The 21,763-nt window shown below is 57.2% G+C and overlaps 1 protein-coding gene across 1 annotated transcript; it reads left to right on the top strand.

Annotated features, from left to right (window-relative positions):
- Positions 1 to 371: 371 nt before the first annotated feature.
- On the top strand, positions 372 to 21,428 carry LOC123346998 (testis-expressed protein 47-like). The gene is made up of 9 exons (XM_044984422.1): positions 372 to 501; positions 6,962 to 7,034; positions 8,127 to 8,230; positions 9,147 to 9,211; positions 10,672 to 10,876; positions 11,178 to 11,334; positions 14,933 to 14,966; positions 17,611 to 17,922; positions 21,341 to 21,428. The coding sequence occupies exons 1-9, from the start codon at positions 385 to 387 to the stop codon at positions 21,426 to 21,428; spliced, it is 1,155 nt and encodes a 384-aa protein (XP_044840357.1). The 5' UTR covers positions 372 to 384.
- The last annotated feature ends 335 nt before the right edge of the window (positions 21,429 to 21,763 follow it).

Below are 21,763 nucleotides of genomic sequence, written 5' to 3' on the forward strand. Positions count from 1 at the left end.
CTCCCACGGGCACTGAAGCCTGATCTAACCCTAGCAGTGAGCAGAGCTGCAACCCATGGGTAGGGGAGCGTGCCCAGGCACTGCCTCTGCTGCACAAAGGATCGGTGGCTCCCCAGGGTCATCAGACAGACACACCTTTTCCTTTAAACTAAAATGCCTCGTGGGCTTTATTTTTACCCACATGCTGCACTGCACCCCAGCCACACACACTCCCCGCAATGGGAAAGGGTCCCCTGGACAGCCTGGGACTTCGAACAGGGAGGCATGTACACCAGCCGCGCCGTGGTGCCCCCCGGGCTGCAGTGGGCGGGCCCTTGGCAAAGCTCCCCAGGCCTCCTTTGTTATCATGACACAGTCACTAAGCAACGGTCGCAGGGTGCAGACATGGCATCCAGGACAAAGCGAGCCCCGAGCATTCAGTACGAGCTGGAGGAGTTTGCTTTCAAGGCCAGCCTCTCGGTGTATGGGCTGGCACGGGAGCAGCAGAAGGCCATCCGAAAGGTTTGTGTGTAGCGGGGGTGTGTGTGTGTCATGCTTCACTGGGTTTGAGGCCATCCCTGTCCCTCGGCTCAGCCCCGCTGCATCCCGCGCTCACTCGCTGGGCCATTTGGCTGGGGGAGGGGGCGGGGGAGCGGCTTTTGCAGGACCTGCATCTGCTTTAGAAACCATTCTGTGTGGGGGGGGGGCCAATGCCCAGCAGTGCAGCCACAGGACCCCAGCATGGGGGTGTGAACAGCCAGCTGGCCTGCTTGGAGTGACATTCAGGCAAACAGGATGGTTCTGGCCTGCATGGAAGGCCAGCGGCAGGCTGTGGTGTCAGGTCCTAGGAAAGCAGGGAACTGGCCCCATGGGATACGAACGGCTCTGCAGGCTCCAAATTAAAGGTCTGCGCTGGCCTTGTAGCGGACGAAAAACCAGAGTGAGCAACAGCGGCTAGGACTGCAACACGTGCTGAGAAATACCCCCACATCCCCTGTATTGTACTGACACGAGTCCCCCCAGACGTTCCCAGGACAGTGACCAAATGGTGCAGGTCTGCTCTCATGCCAGGGAGTGGGCCAGCGGCCAGGCCCTGAACGCCTCAACGAGGCCATCAAAGGCTAGGCTGTTAATTCAGAACAGGACATATTCAAGGAAAAGACATTTTAACCAATCACCTTACAGTATGCAGATGAATGGCGGTGGGAGAAGGTAAGTGGTGATTGGCTGATGTGCCTTTAATGTCACATTCCAGTGGGAAGGAGGCAGGCAGAGGAATGGGTGATTGGTTGGCTCACCTCTGACATCACTTCACAGTCCAATAGGGAGAGGGAAGGGTGATGATTGGTTGACGTACCTTGTGACATCAACACCCCACCAACTGACAAGCTTTTCAGAGGGTGGCAGCAAAGGGGCTGGAGACTGAGGGAAGGGGGAAGCAACATGGGTCATGCCCAGCCAGCAGTACAGGCTGATCTAGGAGCAGTGCCCATGTGCTCTAAATGAGGGATCCAACCAGCTTGCAGTGGCTGAAAGAAGGCTGCTGGCATGGAGAAAGTAAATAAGGAAGTGTTATTTACTCCTTCATATAACACAAGAAGCAGGATCATCTAATGACATTAATAGTCAGCAAGTTTAAAACAAACAAAAGGAAGTATGTCTTCCCGCAGTCAACCTGTGGAACTCCTTGCCAGAGGATGTTGTGAAGGCCAAGACTATAACAGGGTTCAAAAAAGAACTAGATAAGTTCCTGGAGAATAAGTCCAGCAATGGCTATTAGCCAGGATGGTCAGGGACCCAACCCCATGCTCTGGGTGTCTCTAAACCTCTGACTGCCAGAAGCTGAGACTGGCTAACGGGATGGATAACTCACTAATTGCCCTGTTCTGGTCATTCCCTCTGAAGCATCTGGCCTTGGCTACTGTCGGAAGACAGGATACTGAGCTAGCTGGACCATTGGTCTCATCTGGCATGGCTGCACTTATGAGGCATGGGGCCTTTCAGCAGGAGAGTGGGCTGGTGGGGAGAGATGGGGAAAGGCCACCAAGGAACACTGGGAGAAAAGGGTCACAAGGCACCCCTGAACATGGGACAGCAGAGGACCAGGCCAGGCCTGCGTGTTTGAGGGCAAGACAATGGGGTCACTGAAGGGGCCGGGCAGTTTTCAAGGGGCTTTCCATGGGCTGTGCTGGAGGGCAGCATCAAAGAAATCAATGCAATCAGACCCAGCAAATTCCACCACTCTGCCCATCAGCCAGGCCTTGTGCCACATGCCGGCCGGCGCTTGGAGTCACCTCCAGGCCTAGCTCCCCCCATACTCCCTGTACTAACAACTATTTCCTGCGTCCACGGCCAGTGTCTCCTCAGGATCCCCCCGCTGGGAGTTCTCTCTGGCCCCAGTCCTTTCCCCCACGCCTGACCTTGAGGCAGCCCATGGGAGGGGAGTCCCTGGCAGTGCCGCCCTGGCCCAGGAGGCACCGTTGGGCAGCGGATGCAGGGGGACTTTGAGGGCCGAACCCTTGGCTTCTTTCCTGGCAGTGAAAGGGTCAAACCCTGCCCTGGAGTGAAGACTTTGGAGGAAGCCTCCTGCGGGGATCCGTGCTGAGCTCCCATCGTGGCGGGAGGGGGGCGGGGGACCCCTCCGTGAGGAAACACTTGGATACCAAGGGCCTGGGGGACAGGGCCGAGGGCTGCAGGGACAAAGCGTCTCCTCTTTAGGGACCGTGCTGCAGCCTGATGAGCTTCGCAGCACAGGGAGTGAGATAGGCCACGTGGCATGGCTTGTGGGGTCTGGAATACACAACGCAGTGCCTGGCATGCGGCCCCTCCTGGGCTGGATCCGCAGAAGCCATGGTACAGCCCCGGCTCGGCAGGCCTGCACGAGCACTCGGTGCACAGCAAGCTGGGGCGTGGACCTCCGGTGCTGCAGCCTGCGCGCGTGGGCCCTGCTGCCGCACGCTCAGCGCTCCCTGGCGCACGCTGGCATCCTGCGGTTTGACTCCCCGGGAGCTCAGTGTCAGACTGACCCACCCAGGCAGCCCTAATGTAGCCCCAAAGGCAGGGACCCCGCCACCCCAACTCCCCAGCCCCTCTAACGCCTGAGCCAGCCACTTGCAAGGGAAATCTGCAAACTGGGGAAACTGAGGTAGCCGAGGAGCCAGCCCTAGCTCCTGTCATGCACTAGTGCTGCCCAGGCTGGGGGATCTGCCACTGCTCAGCCCCACCCCCCGGCCTTCACCTGCATATTAAAGCACAGTGCTCGAGGTGGCAATAAAAACACCTGCTAGGGACCAGGGCTAGATGTGGCCATACCCCCTGCTGTGCCCTGCACCTTGCCCGGAGGGAGGCTCAGCTAACAGCCCCAGCTGTCACAAAGCCCTTGGCGTCCCAGAACCTCTCAAAGGCTTCAGGAAAGAAAGGATCTCTACATGCCACGTGTTGCCTGAGCAACTGCTGCCCCCTGCCAGCTAACGCGCCAACGGAAAATGCCAGCAAACAATGCAGACAAAAGGGCTAAATGGTAAGGGCCTGGGCTCTGCTGCTAAGACACCGAAAAACCTTTTGTCAACTCGCAGCTGCTGCCTGGCCAAAGTCTTGCCTTGCTCCCAGCCAGTGTGACTGGGACTCCAGCCTGTGGCACTTGGGCGGCACCCACATCTCTCTGCACTGTGACCACCAGGCACAAGAGCTGTTTTCTAAGAGGCCAAGCAGCAATTCTGGATTTGTCGTGAGGGCCGTTAGTGCTTTTTCTGTGCAGCCAGAGGACGGGCGCGAGGTGGGGGGGCATGGCTGGTCGGGAGAAAGCGGGGCAGATGAAACTGAAGGCGTCGCCACAGGAGAAGGTCCGGACAAATCTCCTGCAGCACATGCTTAGCAGGCGGGCCCCCACTGCCAAGGAGGATACGGTCAGTGTCTCCAGCGCACGGTGTGGGGACGGACTGGGATACTGGCAGAGCTAGGTTGGGAGACGGCCCACGCAGCTGTGGGGAGGTTGGTGCGATGCGGTCTCAGTAAACTCCCCCCATCAGGGCTTTGATCTTCCTTTTACTGGCACGTGTAGGGCAGGCTGCGCTTGCCAGCGGTGGAGGGCTGGGGGGCTTCCTACGCTGAACAGGAGTGTGTTAGAGCTCAGAGCTTCTGCAGGCTGCAGAGCCTACAGCATTTCAACCTATTCACAGGGACATGGTTAGAGCCCATCAGCACTGCTCCTTTCACCATGCTGTAACTGGGGGAGGAGAGGCCCATGCTGTCTCCGAGCCCCTGGCTTGGGCAGCGTTGCTATGGGCTTTGGAGTTTCTCCACTCAGTCATGTCCAGATCCACAAAGGTATTTAGGCACCTAGTGTCCACTGATTTCAGCGGGAGGATCTGTGTCTAGAAACTTAGAATCTTTCAGGCCCCAAACCCTGCAGCTCCTTTCAGCTCTAGCTCCTAGAGTCTGTAACTTCTGTACCGCCCAGCTTCTGACACTTCCTCCTACTCCGTAGTAGTTGCACTGAAGTCAATGAGCTACTCGGGGAGTATGGGCAGAGGAGTAACAGCAGAACCTGGCCTCTGCAAATAGCAGGTTATTTGTGGCCACAGTAGGGCTGCCTGGGTAGTAGGTCTGGGAGCTTTTCTGACTGGCATCCGAACAAGCCTCTTTCAAATCCCCTTTCCCAGTTCATGCTGCATTTCTGTCTCCTCCCAGAGGGTGCAGAAAATGTTTGGTAGCTCAGGAGAGCTTCAGTTTTATCACCCTTTAAATAGGTAGAGAAATCCCAACTCTCTTTAGGGTTTGCCAAGGGCGAGATGGCAAATCAACTCACCGTCATCCATTCCAAAAGGAACTTTCTCACGTCCCCAGTGCAAAGCAGCTGCGCAGTGCTGTCCGGGTACTGCAAGGGGTGCACAGGACAAGACGGCGTTGGACAGGAAATCCGTTAGTCCATCATCACTAACAGCCTGCAACAACCCAGCACAGCCTGTGTGAGATCAGCTCTCTTGGGCAGAAAGTCACTAACTAAGGGCTGCTGTTGGACTGGGGCATCTGGGTCCAGCTCCTGGCTCTGCCACTGACTCCCTGGGTGACCCTTTGGCACGTTACTTGGGTTGAGATTTTCAGAGGTGACTGGGGAACAGACACATCTGGGGTCAGCTCCCGTTCAGTGGCTCAATCCCTGAGTCCTTGTTGAGCACCTTAATCGCTCTGTGCTTCAGTTTCCCATCTGCAGAACAGGAATATCACCACTTCCTGGGTCTGCTTGTGTGGTTAGACTGTAAACTCGCTGGGGCAGGGGGTGTCTCTCATTATGGGTATATGCAGCGCCTTGCACCAGGGGACCCTGCCCTTGGTCAGGGGTCTCTAAGCACCACTGTAATGCAAAGAGCACTATTCTCGCTCATCTCACAGCATCGGTTTCAATTCAGCCATTCCAAAAAGGAATCAACTGAAATTTACCTTTTCTGTAATTTTCAATGTACACACGTCAACCCCCTTCACTGCCAAGTCACCTTCCCCTGATGGGGGAACTTTAATGTTCTGAGACAGGCACGTCCAGCCACAAGCTTCCCCAGGCTCCGAATGCTCTCCAGGACCTTTCCATTCCTGCCTGTCTCCTTCCCCAGAAATGTCAGCAGAAGCCCTCGGTGGTGGTTTCATTGCAAACTCTCCGCTCTTTGCAGACAGAGGCGGAATGGCCAGGTTTGTCAGACGCTGCTGAGTGCCCCACAGCTCCCACCAGGATCCTGGACCTGAGGATTCTCATGGATTAGTTATAGAGCAAATCAAACACAATCCTACCCGTACATCCCTATGCACACAGGCAAAGGCGCGGTTCAGCATACGGTGCCTCTGCTGGGGAAATTCACACTGATGCAGCGCTGCATGCCCTTTGCTCGGGTTCGTCCTGCACGAGTTGAGTGCTGGGGAAAGGCGCTAGCCCCCCAATCCCGCTGCCATGGAAATCTCACAGGAGAGGACCAGGGCAACATTCCTTCCCACAGTGCCAGTGCCCCCCCGTCCGGGTACCCCAGCCTGCCCTGGGGCACTGCCTCCTGGGATGAAAGGCATGTGCTGTTCCCCCAGCCTGCCTGGTGAGATGCCAGGGATGGGGACACGTTTGTTGTCCGCAGTGGTAGCATTCTGGACACATTCCAAGCTATCCTAGGAGCTCCCATATGGTTTCCATGGGGATCCTGCACTCGGAGCCCAATGCTTTGGAGGGTTGCTGAGGAGCTGGCATGGGTCCTGTGACACTGACCAAGATCTCCTTGCCTTAGGGGAGAGGCCCATTTGGGAGCTAGGCCATGGCGGGTCAGTTCATTTATAAGATCCTTCCCCACGACACTGCAAAACCAATCCAGAGCCACATGCTCACTTGCCCATCCTGTCCCACTGCACTGGTTGGGGATGTGTAGGGTGCACATGTGCCAGAGAAGACGGGCACAGAGTGGGCAGCCTTAGGACCAGAAGGGACGTCCTAGCTCCTTCAGTCATAGAATCATAGAATATCAGGGTTGGAAGGGACCTCAGGAGGTCATCTAGTCCAACCCCCTGCTCAAAGCAGGACCAATCCCCAGACAGATTTTTGCCCCAGATCCCTAAATGGCCCCCTCAAGGACTGAACTCACAGCCCTGGGTTTAGCAGGCCAATACTCAAACCACTGAGCTATCCCTCCCCTGATACTACATGTCCCCAGGCGCAAGCACCCATGCCATTTACAACACACGTGCCAATCGAACAGACACACGTGTCTCTAAAACACCAGCCTAGGATGGCTCATTTGTAACATTAAGAACCAGCTGGGCAGCACAAAGTCCAGCTCCCGCCGGACTCAGCACTGGAGCCCTCCCAAGGACATGGTACCTCCCGTCCCTTCCCGTTTCTCCTTTCCTCCGTCTCAGTGCCTCATGTGGATAGCCCGCCTCTTCCGCCTGGTGCTGGCAGCAACCTCCCTTCACAAGGCCTGAATTAACAGCTGGCCTCTCTCTTCCCCTCTAGAAATTGCTTCTGCACAGGCTGGTATTTCTGGCTAAGATCTCCCCGGAGCTGGCCGACAAACGGGATTTAGCAGGTAAGCGCCTCAGCTTGTTTCTTCAATAGACACATCAGTGGAGGGCAGGAGGGCCTGAAATGGAACAAGGACCATGCGCACACTAGCTCGTGACCACAAGCCGCATTGCTATGTCTGGCCAGCGCTGCCTACGACTAAATGGCTACGTGACACGCTGTGTTTGAGACACCGTCATGTGACCCAGCTGCTGGGCTGGCGCCTTCCCCAGAACACCACTCGCTTTCTCCATGGGGTTGGGAAGCTGTGCCGGAGAAGGGAAGACACGACCTCCTACCCACCCTTCTGTGAATGACACCCCCGCCCCCAGCACAGCCATGGTGGAGTGACAGCAGTGAGGGCTCCCCATGTGCAGAGTTATCTGCTGGGGTGCTGTTGCTGGGATGGGATCCCCCAGAGCGGCAGGTGTCAGAGTTAGCACCCCATTGAGATGCATGGGACACACTTAGCATCTCAGGCTCAGGCTGCTGTCATCCACAGGTCACATTTGTGGGCTAGAAAAATGATCATTTCTCTTTTAAAGGCCAAGTGGGAGTCTAATGTCAGCCCATGGGGGCAGGGGGAGGGCCCTGGGCTCAGGCCCATCACGCCCCTGCCTCACTCTGGCCCTGCCAGAGGGCAGTGTGCATGGAGAGCCCAGGCTGGACACTCAGGGAAGGATGGCTTGGGCCACACTGCAGACACGAGTGCTGCTGTGCAGGCTGGTGGGCTCTGGCCCCCATCATTGGGCAAGCCAATTCCAGGCCCCTAGCGAGGGAGGGCGACATGCAGCCGCCTGGAGGAACAGGGAGATGCCAACATGCATGATACTGGTTTGCAACCAGCCCCAGGCAGCTCAGGAGTTCCCATTCTGACTGCTAGAGGCTGCTATGCCATGGGTGCTCTGAGCGGGGCAGGGCCCTGGGGCCATGCCACACAGGGGTCCCTTCCCCCACCCCTTTACAGTGCACTCGGTGAGGGGCAAGGGCAGGAGGGATCCTGCAGCCTGGAGAAGGAGGCAGCTGCAGGAGCCCGGGGCCGCACTAACTCGGGGGGAGGGAGGGGAGCGGGTGGCATCAGCCAGCAAACACTGTGTGCGCTCTGGGTTCTCCACAGGGTACTGGCACCGCTTCTTCCTGAGTCTGCAGCGCTACTACCAGGGCGAGGGGGTCACGGGCCTCCTGCTGCTCTACCCCACCTATGTGGTGCACACCCTGGAGGTACGGGGCATGGGGCCGGCCAGCCGGCCCCCGGATGGATGGGAACATCAAAGAAAGGGATCGGAAACCGGGGGGAGCCCTGGACGGGTTGCGAGATGGCTTAGGATTGTCCTTCGCAGGCTGCTCCCAGCTCTGCTCCCCAGTCCCATTCCTCCCCACCTCACCCCATGTAAAACACCCTGCACCCCGTCTCGCCAGCTCTCCCTCCAAACCAGTCACCCTACACTGAGCCTGGCATGTGTGTGTGTGTGGGGGGGGAGCAACAGGACAGAGAACAGCTGTGGAAGGTGGGAAGCGAGAGCTAGAACCCCCCAAACCTCACTGGAAAACCACTGCCCTTGCCCCCGCCCCAGACCCCCATCCTCCCCAGTCCCAGATCTAAGGGCCCATCCCCCACCCTGGCCTCGCCCCTCATCCCCCTCCAGTCCCCTAATCATTCCCCATCCCAGGCCTCACCCTCAACCCCAGCATCTAAGGGTCTATCCCCCACCCTTCTCAACCCCACAATGTGAGGGCCCATCCCCCAGCCTTGCCCCCTAACCCCACAATCTAAGGGCCTCAAGCCTAGCTCATCCACTCCACATGTAAGAACCGCAGGCCTGTCTCCCCCACGCCAGAATCTGAGCGCCCCAGGCCCATCCCTCTTTTAGCAGCTCACTGTGCTGCGTTGCCCTCAATTCCTCCTTCCCCCAGGCCTGGCAGCTGCGGCTGGCATGTTCGGGCCGAGCTGGGCTAGCAGCCTAGGCAGATTCACTCGTGTCCTCTCACACCCGTACCAGCTGGGGCCACACAGCCTCGCCAGTATGCCCGGAACCTCCATCCCACCACCCAGGTGCAGCCCTGGGCGTCTGTCGAGACATGATGGGGTGTGGGGGGGAGGGACGTTGACCAGTTAATGTGGTTGCTCTGTTTTCAGGCCTCCAGCGAGGTGCTTTACTCCATCCTGAGGGACCTGCGAGACATGCAGGCCCAGCAGCACAGGTGAGGGCTGACCAGCCAGTGGCTGGAGGGGTTTCAGCTGCCACAGTTCAGAGTCTTTCACCAAACCCCAGAGTGCACATGAACGAGGACGATGGCAGTTGGGCTGCGTGCGGGGATCAAACCTGGGAACCTCGGGATCTAAAAGCAAACGCCTCTGCTGCGATTGGCTAGGAGGCAGTAGCTGACTAATCCAATATTACAAGAGCCAGAGGCTGGAAATTGAAGCCAGGCAAATTCAGACTGGGAATAAGGGATCCGTTTTTAACAGGGAGAGTAATTAACCTAGTGGCTCTCAAACTTTTGCAGTGGTGACCCCTTTCCCACAGCAAGCCTCGGAGGGCATCCCCCCTTATAAATTAAAAACACTTTTAAAAATAATGAACACCATTATAAGTGCTGGCGGTGAAGCGGGGTTTTGGGTGGAGGCTGACAGCTCACGACCCCCCGGGTAATAATCTCCAGTTTGAGAACCCCTGAATTAACCGTTGGGACAATTTACCAAGGGCCATGGTGGATTCTCCCTCACTGGCAAGTTTTCAAATCAAGAGTGGATTTTTTCCTATAAGATCTGCTCTATGAATTGGGGGGTGAGGGGGCATGTTTCTCTGGCCTGGGTCGTACAGGAGGTCAGATCATCACCATGGTCCCTTCGGTCTTGGAATCTATGAATCTCTGCCCATCTTTACCGGGTACAGCCAGCAGAGGGAGCTGCAGCCACAGCTCTGTGGGCACGGTGCACCCCGGTGGGAAGCCTGGCTCTGGGCAGAGGCTGCCGGCTTCCAGCTGAGGGGAAAATGCGAGCCCCACGGCTCAGACACTGGCTGGGAAAAGACACTTTCTGGCGCCCTCTATAGGGAAAAGGGGCAATTGGAGGGTCTGCACCAACCTGCCACCAGGTTAATTTGCATATTGAGCTCTCTGTCTCCCCCTGCAGATTAAAAGGAGTAACAGAGGTGTTCCTACCTGCCACCAGGTGTTTGCTTTAGAGCTGGCTGGCAAAAGGTTTTGTAGCTGTGGAAAATGTAGACAAAACGTTAAAAAACAAAAAGTCAACTTTTTGCTGAAACAACAAACTCTTTGGCTGAAAGCCAGGCACAGTCTAAATGCAGGGGAATAGCTGTACTGGTGCGAGCACCTTCTTACCAGCCTAATGTGTCCACACCAGGGGGTAGTACTGATTTAGCAATGCCAGGCTAGCGTGGCACCATCTTTGCATGTAACAAGGCCTCAGGAGGCAGGTATCAGAGGGGGAGCCGTGTTAGTCTGGATCTGTAAAAGCAGCAAAGAATCCTGTGGCACCTTATAGACTAACAGAAGTTTTGGAGCATGAGCTTTCGTGGGTGAATACCCACTTCGTCGGATGCATGTAGGCAGGTAGCAACCCTCCTGTTAACCCCAGGGGTGACAGACCCCTCTTTTGCTGTGAGAGGGAACTGATCCACTGCCCTGGCCTGTCCCAGGGCCCTCGTTCTGGAGCCCAAGATCCTGGTGCTGTCCCACAACATTCCCTCCCGGCTATTCCAGCAGTGGAGCTACAAGGTGCTGGCTGTGCCCAGCAGGCACCTGGGTTACGACACCTCGCGTGAGGAGCCAATTGAGACCATCACTGGCGAGTGCCTGGCGATGCTCCTGAAACTGGGGATGCACCTGCTGAAATACCCCAAGGTAAGGGCCAGGAGGCACTGCTAGTGCCCCCTAATGTGGGTGGGGCAGCTTGGGAGGTCTGTCGCGCCCCCATCTCCAGCCAAATCTTTGGGATGCCCCCACATACAGGGTGGTGCTGCCTTTGGAATTATAGGCCCTCGCTGACCTGTCCAGCCACTTTCAATTCCATCATCTATAGCGGCCCAGCTCACCATCGGTGGGCGGCGGAACGGCCAGTCGAGTTCTCCCACTGGCTGCGGCAGGCGCGATTTTCCTCTGGCATTGAGTGGCTGAGGGCTTTCTTGCCTCTTCTGATTTCCAGAGCCCCCCAAACCTCCCTGATGCCATTCTGGGGGAGGTCCCCAACTTAATTATTCCCCAGGACACCATCTGCCACCTCCTGGAGTGCCAGGAGCTCCTGAGCCCTGTGCAGTTCCTGCAGGCCTATGATTCCCCCTTGAACATCGTCATGGATTCAGGTATGTTCCTGCGTGCCGCGGGCTGCGTGCACGGTGTGGGGATGCACATGACTTGTGTCCAAGGGCTCAAAGCTTGTTCTAGCGACGTTAGCGACATTGTGACTGTGAACTGTCCCCTGGCTATGGGGAAATCAGAACCAGCAAACCAGCCTCCGTGGGGATGGAAACAGTCCTATGAGCTCTGCTCCAGAGTTTGGTAATCTCTGCCTCGGCACTTGAACGCAGCAGGGACAGGGACTGCTGAAGGACAGTGACATTTCCACTGCAAGGGGCAGAGAGAATTGCTTGCATTGCAGGTTTCATCGTGATCCTTCTCTCCCCCAAGTTCTCTAGTGCCAAGATGGTCTTAGTTCTGTTGCACACTCCCTGCCAGGTGACAGAGCAGCTTTCCTTCCTGGGCTGCAGGGTCCAAGCCATTGCAGGGCAGCGGGGGCTGAGGGCTGCACAGCTGCTGCCTGGGCTGCAGCCCTGCTGGGCTGGGACTTGCCGGGTTTCCTCTCTGTCCCAGCTCTCAGCTAAGGCGGTAGCTTGTGCCTCCTCAGCTGGTTGGGTCCCTGATGCAGGATAGAGCAGCGGCGAGGGCTGCTCTATTTTGGGCCATTGCACTACCACAGGGAGCTGGTCAAAGCTGCAGGTAGAAACTGGGCACTGAAGTGCCCTTCGCCTTTGAGGCTCTGCCATGCCCATCCCCACCCTAGGAGATATTTGGGGCAGAGGATCACCCTGGCCATGCTCCCTCCTGCCTGCACATGCCATGTGGGGCTGGGGGCTCTCATGGGCTATACTGGCTCAGCACCCCCCTTCTAAGCTAGAGGTATGCCGGGTGCCAGGGGAGCTTTGGGGATGCTTTGCAGGTACTTGCCGTTGGCTCCAGAGCGGGCACAATGCAAGCAGGAATTAGCCTCTTGGGCTCCAGGCCTGCTGAGCTTGCACCTTCCACTGGTGCTAAATGGAGATTGCAAAAACCAGACCAAAACCCAAAGCCAGTTTAGAGCAGGTCCCCTGCCTGGCTCTGCCCCAGGCCCACATGGCCCCTTCCATGGGGGCTGCAGCGTCTGAGCCGGTGTTTGCCATGTTTTCCGCTCCGAAGGGTGAATTCCTTGGGTGCCCCTGGGGCACCCTTGCCGGTGTGAGCACTGGTGAGCTGAGGGTCAGGGGCAGCAGTGCTCATCCTGTCTGGTGAGCGATGGGCATCGCCGGGTGGTTATGGACGTGACACCGCTCGCTGCCATAGTGCAAACCCAAAGCGCTGCATGAGCTAATGCGACGAGCCCAGGGATGGAGCTGGGATTTCTTCTGGGCAGAGGGATCAGCGGCACGGAGCTAGCTCGTAAGCTGGTCAGGGAGGGAACTGTCTCTTACTACATGTCTGTGCAGCACAGCGGGGTGAGGGGTGCAGGGCAACTCGCCTCATTGCATTTTGGGCAGCAGCTCTCTGGCACCAGCTGATGAGTTGGACGCTTCCACGAGTGGCGGGGGGGATCGTCGGCTGCGAAGGCTTCAGTGGGAGCTGGCGTGGGGACCCAGGCATGATCACACCCCGCATGCAGACTCTGCTGCTTGATCCCGGAGAGAGCCCTTTCCGGAGGCAGCTGCTTGGGAGAACAGCAGCCAAGGGCATGCCTGAGCCATGGGCTCTCCCCAGGGGAGTGCTGCGTGTACAGGCAGAGGGGGAGAACGGAGCTCAGATCTGCCAGGCAGAGCTGCTAACGAGGCCCAAGAAGGCCCCTTCCCGCCCCGGGCAGGAGTCAGGGGCGGCTCCAGGCCCCAGCATGCCAAATGCATGTTTGGGGCGGCATGCCGCAGGGGGCGCTCTGCCGGTCGCCGGGAGGGTGGCAGGCGGCTCCAGTGGACCTCCTGCAGGTGTGCTTCGGTGGAGCTGCGGGACCACCGGACCCTCTGCAGGCTTCGGTGGAGCCGCGGGACCACCGGACCCTCTGCAGGCACACCTGCGGGAGGTCCACCGGACCCTCTGCAGGCACACCTGCGGGAGGTCCACCGGAGCCGCGGGACCGGTGACCGGCAGAGTACCCCCCACGGCGTGCTGCCGTGCTTGGGGCGGCGAAATATCTAGAGCCGCCCCTGGCAGCAGTGTTACTATTTGTAGCGCCCAAGTGCCTCTGATCCCCAGCCACTGGCCAGGCCCTTCCTGTGTTCTGTCATCCAGTGCCAGGGCTGGTCTGGGCAATCCTCCCCGCCCTGGCTACTCCACAGGAGCATAAGAGCTAGGAAACTTTCCTGATGGTCAGCTAAATTGTCCTTGCCTCAGATTCGTTCCTGCCCGCGGCCACCCCTTTCCTCTGCTAAATAACACCTCCCGCGCCCGGTTCTGTGCCTTTCCCAGTCACGGGCACGGCTGCAGCCCTCCTTTGTCCAGGGTGAGCCAAGCATGCCCAGCAACGGGGACAGAACTTGGCCAGTGTCCTGGGGCACCTGGTGAGAGTACAGGGACATTGTCCTCTATGCGGAAATGCACAGAGGGAATGAGGGTCTGATTGGCTGGGGGATGGGTTTTGTACCTCCCGCATAATGGAGGAAAGGAGGAAGCTGTTGTATAATGGGCCCAGCTCTTCAGCGGGAGAGGGGCCCGCGCTCATCGTCATTGGGGCGTCTGGGCAGCTGGGGTGTGGCTGGTGCCGCACTGTTAGGATCGAGGCCGGTGTGCAGTTTGGACTGGAACATTCCCATCGGTTGGGGCATCGGGCCAGATCCTGCTCACTCACTCTCGTGTAAATCAGGAGCCCATCCTGTCACGTCAATGCTGGTCCTATGTCACGCTCTGGAAGGCAGAGGAGAAGCTGGGCCCGTTTTTTCATAGCTTCCACGGCCAGAAGGAACCAGCGTGATTATGTAGCCTGACCCGCTGTGTAACGCAGGCCAGAGAACGCCCCTGAATTAAATCCTGTTTGAACTAGATCAGAGCTTTTAGAAACAATCAACCAATCCGGATTTAAACGTGGTCAGGGACGGAGAATCCACCACACCCCATGGTAAATTGCCCCAGTGATTAATGACCTTCACTGGTAAAACTTTACACTTTATTTCCAGCCTCAATTTGTCTAGCTTCAACTTCCAGCCATTGGATTGCGCCAGACCTTTCCCCGCTAGACTGAAGAGCCCAGTATTAAATACTTGCTACCCCTGCAGATTTTTATAGCCTGTGATTGAGTCACCCCTTAACCTTCTCGCTGTTAAATTATATAGATTGAGCTCCTTGAGTCTGTCACTATAAGGCAGGTTTTCTAATCCTCTAATCATTCTTGTGACTCTTCTCTGAGCCCTCTCCAATTTAACAACATCCCTCTTGAATGATGGGCACCAGAACTGGACACAGGACGTATAGCTCAGAGACAAACGTTCTGGTCCTGGGTTTGGGAGCAGCGGGGAAGGAGCACGGGACTGATGGAAAATAAAATGTTCAGCTCCCTCAAAGCTGAAGGGGCACTGCTCTGAGGAAGTTCACAGCAGTTCATGTTCCAAAAAAAGGTGAGTTTTCTGCACCCGTAACCAAGTGTGTGATAACCAAGGAGAAACCCAGAAGGGTGGGCTTGAAAGCGGAGTCCAAGCCGTGATTACATCCTGTTCCTTTTGCTTAAAGGGTACGTGTTTGGAAGTGACAACCCGTATGCTGTGTAAGTTTCTTTGCAACCCAAAGGTACAGTAAGCTGTTCACTGGTACATGCATGTTGGGCTTTGCATGATGCTTCTCAGTGCATGCTCATGCAGCGTCACAGGCTGCCCTGCCCTGTAGCTGTTGGTAGAACCTCGGCTGAAATAAAACCCACCTCGCCTAACCACCACTGTAGAACCCCATCCCTTTCGGTCATGCTAACAGCTCATTTCACCCGGCTGAGAGTTTCACACGCACACATTCCATCTCCTGCCCTGCCAATGTCTGTTTAAATGCTGGCTGCCTCCAGTTCTGCGGTGATCAAAGGTTCATGGGACTGTGCGGTCATGTGCCTCAAAGCAAAAACAATGTTTTTTCTTCCTGTATCAACCAATGTCTGAAATGCACCATTACCACAGCTTGGGGTCTGCTGCGTAGTCTCCTGAGATGCAGCAATTCTACTTTACAGAGTCTGGTGTTATTTAGCGAGTTGCAAGCGGCTAATCTCAACTGCTAGTTCCAAGTTTGTGTACTTACCTTTTTTGCACCAGCAAGAAATGAAAAAGAAATCCTGCACATCCCAATTGTTATTGATGCGGTCGGGAACGGCTGTAGAAGGTGGGCGTCAGGAATATGGTTATCGTTCCTGACTCATGTTCCATAAGATCAGTGTCTTAAACATTTCAGTGCGAAACTCATGGGATAGTGAATTCTTCACCCGAATTACTAACCCCTTGTTAGTAGTTTTCAAATGAGCCCATGGGCCTTAGGCACTGAGATTCCACTGGATTGCCACAGGGGCGAGCACCTAACTCCATTAATCTTGTTGGAGCAGAGAATTGTCTTTTACTGTGTGTGTGTGCAGCACCTGGTCCAAGGGGCAGGGCCTAGATGCTACCGCCCTATAAACGAGAGAATCGTGGCCTGGGGGTGAAGGCTGAAATCAGCAATTACTGACACTGAGTGGTGCGCTCAACCCCTCCACGCATATTTCCAGAGCATGTTACACACACTAATCAAGCCTCTCTATCAGCCCCATTGTAGCAATGGGGAAACTGAGGCACAAAGCAAGTAACTCACTTGCCCAGGTCCCCCACAGAACCAGTGCCACGGTAGGGGGGTCCCTGAGCCCTGTCCCTGGCTCTAACAACCAGACTCTCCTGCCAGCCCATTAGTGAGGGGGCAGCTGCAACCCACCATGGTTTATACAAATTAAGGGCTGATCCAAAACTCACTGGAGTCAAGGGAGAGCCCTAAGTGCATCCTCAGGCCCTGTCCTGGGTCCATGGCTCCAGCAGCCCCCAGCCTACCCATGGCTTGGGAGAGGGATGTTTGCACCCTCCTCCCTGAAGTCTGGCTTCGGTTCCCAGCCTCCTCTCTGTGCTGCCGGGACAAAGCTGCGTGTATTTGCACTGACCACAGCAAGCAGGCAGGGCCAGCCCGCCACACCTCAGCCAGGGAGGGGCAGAGCTGGATGGGGAGCGGTGGAACGGCCGTGCTGCCCTCCCAATGGAGCACATCACCCTAGAAATGCAGGGGAATGGCTGCAGCTGGAACCACCCGGCGCTGCTCAGCCCGCTCCAGTGCAGCCAGCAGAGCCCCACCCTGTGGGGAAAGCTCTGGTTCTGGTGCCTTGGGGTCATGGAGTCCAGTGAGCAACTAGGTTTAGGACTCAGGCATGGGGCTCCTGAAACTCCTCAGCCTCCAAACCAAAGAGCCCGAGTCAGGAGACACCAACAGAGACCAGCCGAGAGGGCGTCTGCCCCAGAGCCATCCCTCTGGCTCAGGCATGGGGCAAGCTGCTGCCGTCTGGTGGGTGCGATGGGCTGGGGATCTCTGCCCCATCCCTAGCGCATGAATAGCTCCAGTACCATAGCCCTGGGCTGCAGTCTCAGCAGAGGCCAAGGGCTGACTGGGCCATGGAGCCTGAATCTCCTGCTTGTCCCTAGAGGCGGAGGCAGATTAAGATTTACTGGGGCACTGGGCACAAAGAACATTTGGGCCTCCATACCTGGGGGCCCCCAAATTGGCCAGGGCCCCAGGGGCCCCTGCCTAGAGGCAATGCCTCTGAACCAGGAACGAGACACAAGAGGGGATGGCACGTGGGGTGATTTGCTCGTGGCCATGCTGCTCCCGTTCTGTGGGCAGAGTGGCCAGCCATCCCCCAGCCCCGTTAATGGAAACCAAGCAGAGCCTTCAAGCCCTGCAATCGGCTCTCCTGTTCCTTACTAGGGTTGCCTTGTTCCTAATCTCCACAATGCCCGAGAGCCGTGGAGAAGTGCCGTCCAGCGAGGTCCTTCCGTGGCTCCCCTCACCTGATGCCCGAGGCCCTCGCAGGCACTAAGGAGTGTGAGGCAGGGCAGGGCTGTTCTCTCTCCTGGGCAGCCGAGGCACCGAGCGGGATTTCGGCACCACGCACCCATTGATTTCAGTTGGAGATAGGTGCCCAAGACCTTTGGGGAGCCGTGCCTACGTGACTCCCCCAGGGGTCTATGGCAGAGCTGGGAACTGAGGCTAGCGCTCCTGCGTCCCAGCCCAGAGCCTCCATCACTCGACCAGCCCTCCTGTTCCATGCACGAAAAATGAAGCCAGCAGCAGTTCCTCAGTCGAATCTCCAGCTTCTCACTGGTGTTCTGATGGTCTCTTTCCCCTCTCCCCCTTTCCAGAGCGTGTGTGGCCAGTGCCTGGGAAGGTGAAGCTGGACGCTGTGAGCTCGTGAATGGAAAGGACGTGGGGCCCATGGATGCGTGGGGCATGGCTGAGATTGGAGGGGTGCAGGCAGCAGCCCAGGCACTGCTCCAGCCCACAGCTGGTCATGCAGTGCTCAGGGTGTGGCTGATCTCGGCCCATGATCGTGGGGAACATCCAAGAGCAGCATGGGAGAGCGGCCGGAGGAGCCTGCGTCTCACCAGCGGAATGACGGGCTCAGATGGACAAATGGGTTTAACTGTAATTATATGGGGATTAACTAGCCACTGGTTACCTGCCTGTGATACATATACAGCGCTCACTGAGCTCCGGTCTTGCAGAGAGAGAGAGAGAGAGAGAGAGAGAGTGTGTGTGTGTGTGTGTGTATTACATGCTGTTTTTCCCACGGGACCCCTGCCTCATTCGGGGCATGGGACGCCCGGGGCTCACTGAATATGGCAGCTTTCCAACATTTCTTTTTGTCCTTCTGCTCCAGTGCATGGGCCGGCATTACTAACACCCGCCATCCACACCCTGCTCTGAAGCCAGGCTGGTCACTGCCTCTTGGTCTGGTCTGGGGCACCCCTGCGGGGCCTGTGAGCTTTACAAACATTCATCAAACCCCGGGAAGCAGGATGGGGCTATCATCAGTGTTGCACATGGAGAACTGAGGCCCCGAGCGATTAAAGCCAACATGATCAGAGCCAGGATACTAGTCTATACGGACCCCTGCTCTGGCAAGCCCTGTTTGTTTCTTTTAGAAGCCTTGGAGCCGGCTCAGGTTCAAAGGTTCCTCCTCTACCACAAACAACTAGCCAGAGTTAGCAGGGTCACTTTGCCTAGCCCCTTCCACCCCCACCCCCACACTAACAGAGCTCACAGTTCCTACCACATATGGTAGGAGAGCCAGGAATGGAACCCAGACCCCTAGTCTTCCTCCTGCAGGAGATGGATAACATTGGTCTGGTGGAGTTACTTGTGCTGTCATGTGGGGCGGGGGCGGACGGACCCCTGCAGTCCTGGACTTTGGGACCCGCTAGGCCACGCAGCTGAAAAGGTGCCAGAAGGAGGAGCTGGAGGAACAACTGTGTGGGTGGTTCTGCTTTATGCAGGTGGGAGCAAGCCCTGGCCTCCTGTGCCTGCAGTGTAGCTTCCTGACAGCAAGAAGCCACCCCATGCATCCATGCAGCAGGGAGTCAGAGCCAGCAGACATCCGGGGAGAACCCAGCTGGTGTGCATGGGATGCTGCGCGGAGCAGAGCAAGGAGCCAGCGTTTGCAGCAGTAGGAGTGAGGTCACTGCCATGTGCGCTGTAAGGTACCTAGTGCAGGGGTGCAGCACTGCCCCCGGCTGGATGGCGTCGCTAGGATTTGTATAGCAGGGGTTCTCAAACTGGGGGGGTCGGGACCCTCAGGGGGTCACGAGCTGTCAGCCTCCACCCCAAACCCTGCTTTGCCTCCAGCATTTATAATGGTGTTAAATACATAAAAAAGTGTGTTTAATGTAAAAGGGGGGGTTGCACTCAGAGGCTTGCTGTGTGAAAGGGGTCACCAGTACAAAAGTCTGAGAATCCCTGGTATAGCACCATGATTGTGTGTGACACCTTAGAGACAGGTAAGGAGACAGGGTCCTTGCTCCAAGCTTATCCATGCATCACGCAGCACTGCAGTGAACAGAGCAGAAACCCTGAGGACAGCACAACACCCCTTCCAGGGGAGAGAGAGCCCCAGGGGTTCACCGTGTCCTTGTCTTGCTGCTCTTTCCTGGGAGCAGAGGGCAGGGGCAGGCTGGGGTGGGGGCGGAAGAGGGTTGTCTTGATGCCCTGGAATCAGGAGGGTGTTGCAAGCTTAGGAGGAAGGGTGAGCAAAGGCTCAGAATCTCAAATGGAGGGGGGCTAAGATGGCTAATGAGACAGGCAGTGGCAGGGATGGGAGGGCGGGAAAGGAAAGCAGAGGGGGACTGAGGCTTGCAAGAGGCTGATTGTGATGTGCAAAGAGACCGGAACCCAGAGGAGGGCAGGTGCCAGTGGGCAGAGCAGCAGGGGGCTAGCCTGGAAGGGGAGAGCTGAGCCGCCAGGAGAGGGTGGATGAGGTTTCTCCATGGCCCGGGGAGCCAGGACGCTGACTGGTTCCTAGAGAACAGAGCCCACCTCACACCCCCAAGCCCCCTGCCCAAGGGGCACGCGGCCCCCGTTTGCAGGCTCAGCAGAGAGCAAGGAGCGAATGGGCAGCACACACCTGGGCGGGGTGGTGGGGGGATGGGGGCCGCCAGGGGCTGGGCTGGCACATGGCCCAGGCGGTTGCCCTGCTGCTCCCACAGTGTCGGGGAACTGGGGCTCTGATGAGGCCTTCGCGCTGCGGGGCTGACAGTCCAGCCCCACCATGCTGAGCACACAGGAGGGGCTTGGGCTCGAGCTCTCCAGCCAATGGCATTTACTGTATGAGCAGTAGCTACATCTTCATTCCAGCCCCACTGCTGCTCGGGGCAGGGGCAGCCACCCTGACTCGTTCTTCCCCCGGCACAGTCCTGAGCCCCTGCAGCACTCGTTACTGGGCAGCTGGCTGGGTCCGGGAAGGGTCTCAGCCTGAGCAAAAGCCCATTCGACTCCCAGCCTCTGCCCTCATGCAAGGGACTGGCACTGGCACTGGGCACGTGCCAGGCTGACCGCCAGGCAGCAGCGGCACCACTCAGCTGAGCCTCAGGGGGTGGGGGCCAGAGCCAGCACGGGGGAGGGAAGCAACAGGGAAGGCTCAGAACAGCTGCAGCACGGCAAAGGGGCTGGAGCAGGCCGCAGAAAGGAAAGTCGGAGCAGATCCCAGACGGCGTAAATGAGATCAGCTCCAGTGGAGTCTGTGAGGGGGGCGGCTCCACGTCCAGTCTTACCACACGTGGCGATCTGGGGCAGGGAATCTTTTGGGTCAGCTGTTTTGCAGGAAGGCAGCGTCCTCCCAACCTAATCAGCGCCATCAACTTCCAGCCAAATGTTCACCCATTTTTCATTGCTGTGCTGACAATGTTAATTAGTCCTGGAAACAGAAAGAAATCTGCCTGCCCGCATGGCCTCTGTGGTTGGGGTGTCATAGTCTTCCATTTGTTTATCCTCACAGCCACCCTCTGAGGCAAGGGAGAGGTTTGATCCCCATTCCAGCTCCAATTGGGGAGAAAGATAAGCAGTGGTACGCTGCCAAGCTCCGCCCTCTTGACAGGCCAAAGTGAAACCTCACTCTCAGCAGATGGCGCAGATGTTCACAGTATGTCGGGGCAGGCTCAGCTCACCCTCCGTGGGGTTCAGATTCACCCCCCCCCCCGCCCTGTGAGGCAGAATTGAGACCTAGGCACAATGGGGGCATGTGCCCAGAGCCCTGGCTCCCAGATAGGAGGACGGCAATGGCAGCTTTCACTAAACTAAAACGTTTGTGGCTTTCATCATTGCGAAGGAAAATTCGAAAATGCAACCTGAGTGTAACCAATGCAACAACGGCTGCCTGAGCCTGCAGCAGAGGACGGATCAGCAGCCATTAGTGTCAGGGAGGAAGCTGTTGGTCCCACACCCACCAGCAGAGCAGACTTGGCCTTTGTTGCTCTGGGGCAGAGAGGCTGGCTGCCTGGGGGAGTGGGTGGTGGTGGGATGGGCCACTGGGCTCAAAGGACTTGCCTTTGGCGAAGCTCAAATACCGCCAGGGCTTAGCTGTCCCCCTCTGGTTTTCAGTTCTGTGAATGGGGTGGGGCAACAAGAGGTGGTTGTATCTCCCAAGCACCCAAATAGTGGCACCAAAGGAGACCATGCAGATCTGTAACCCTCCCTCTTCTTCCTTACATGCAATGAAATAGTTAACAATGCTGCCATTCAAATGAGCATCATGGGGCATCTAGGTTAACTCGCCACACCACTGCAGGGGGCAGTTCAGGCTCTCAGCAGATCCTGGCAGACATCACTGCATCAGAGACCTTTGGTGGGGCCTGATCCCCATTTGACAGGTGGGAAAGTGAGGCACAGAGATGGCAGAGGGACTCCCCAAGGTTAGGGAGATGGGTAGAGCCCGGAAGGGAACCCAGCTCTTTTAACTAAGTCTCAGTCCAGTGCCTTATGCACTAGCCCAGACTTCTCAGGGTTCTTGTCTGTGCAACATTT

Source organism: Mauremys mutica, chromosome 12, assembly GCF_020497125.1.
Source record: "Mauremys mutica isolate MM-2020 ecotype Southern chromosome 12, ASM2049712v1, whole genome shotgun sequence".
Taxonomy (NCBI): Eukaryota; Metazoa; Chordata; order Testudines; family Geoemydidae; genus Mauremys; species Mauremys mutica.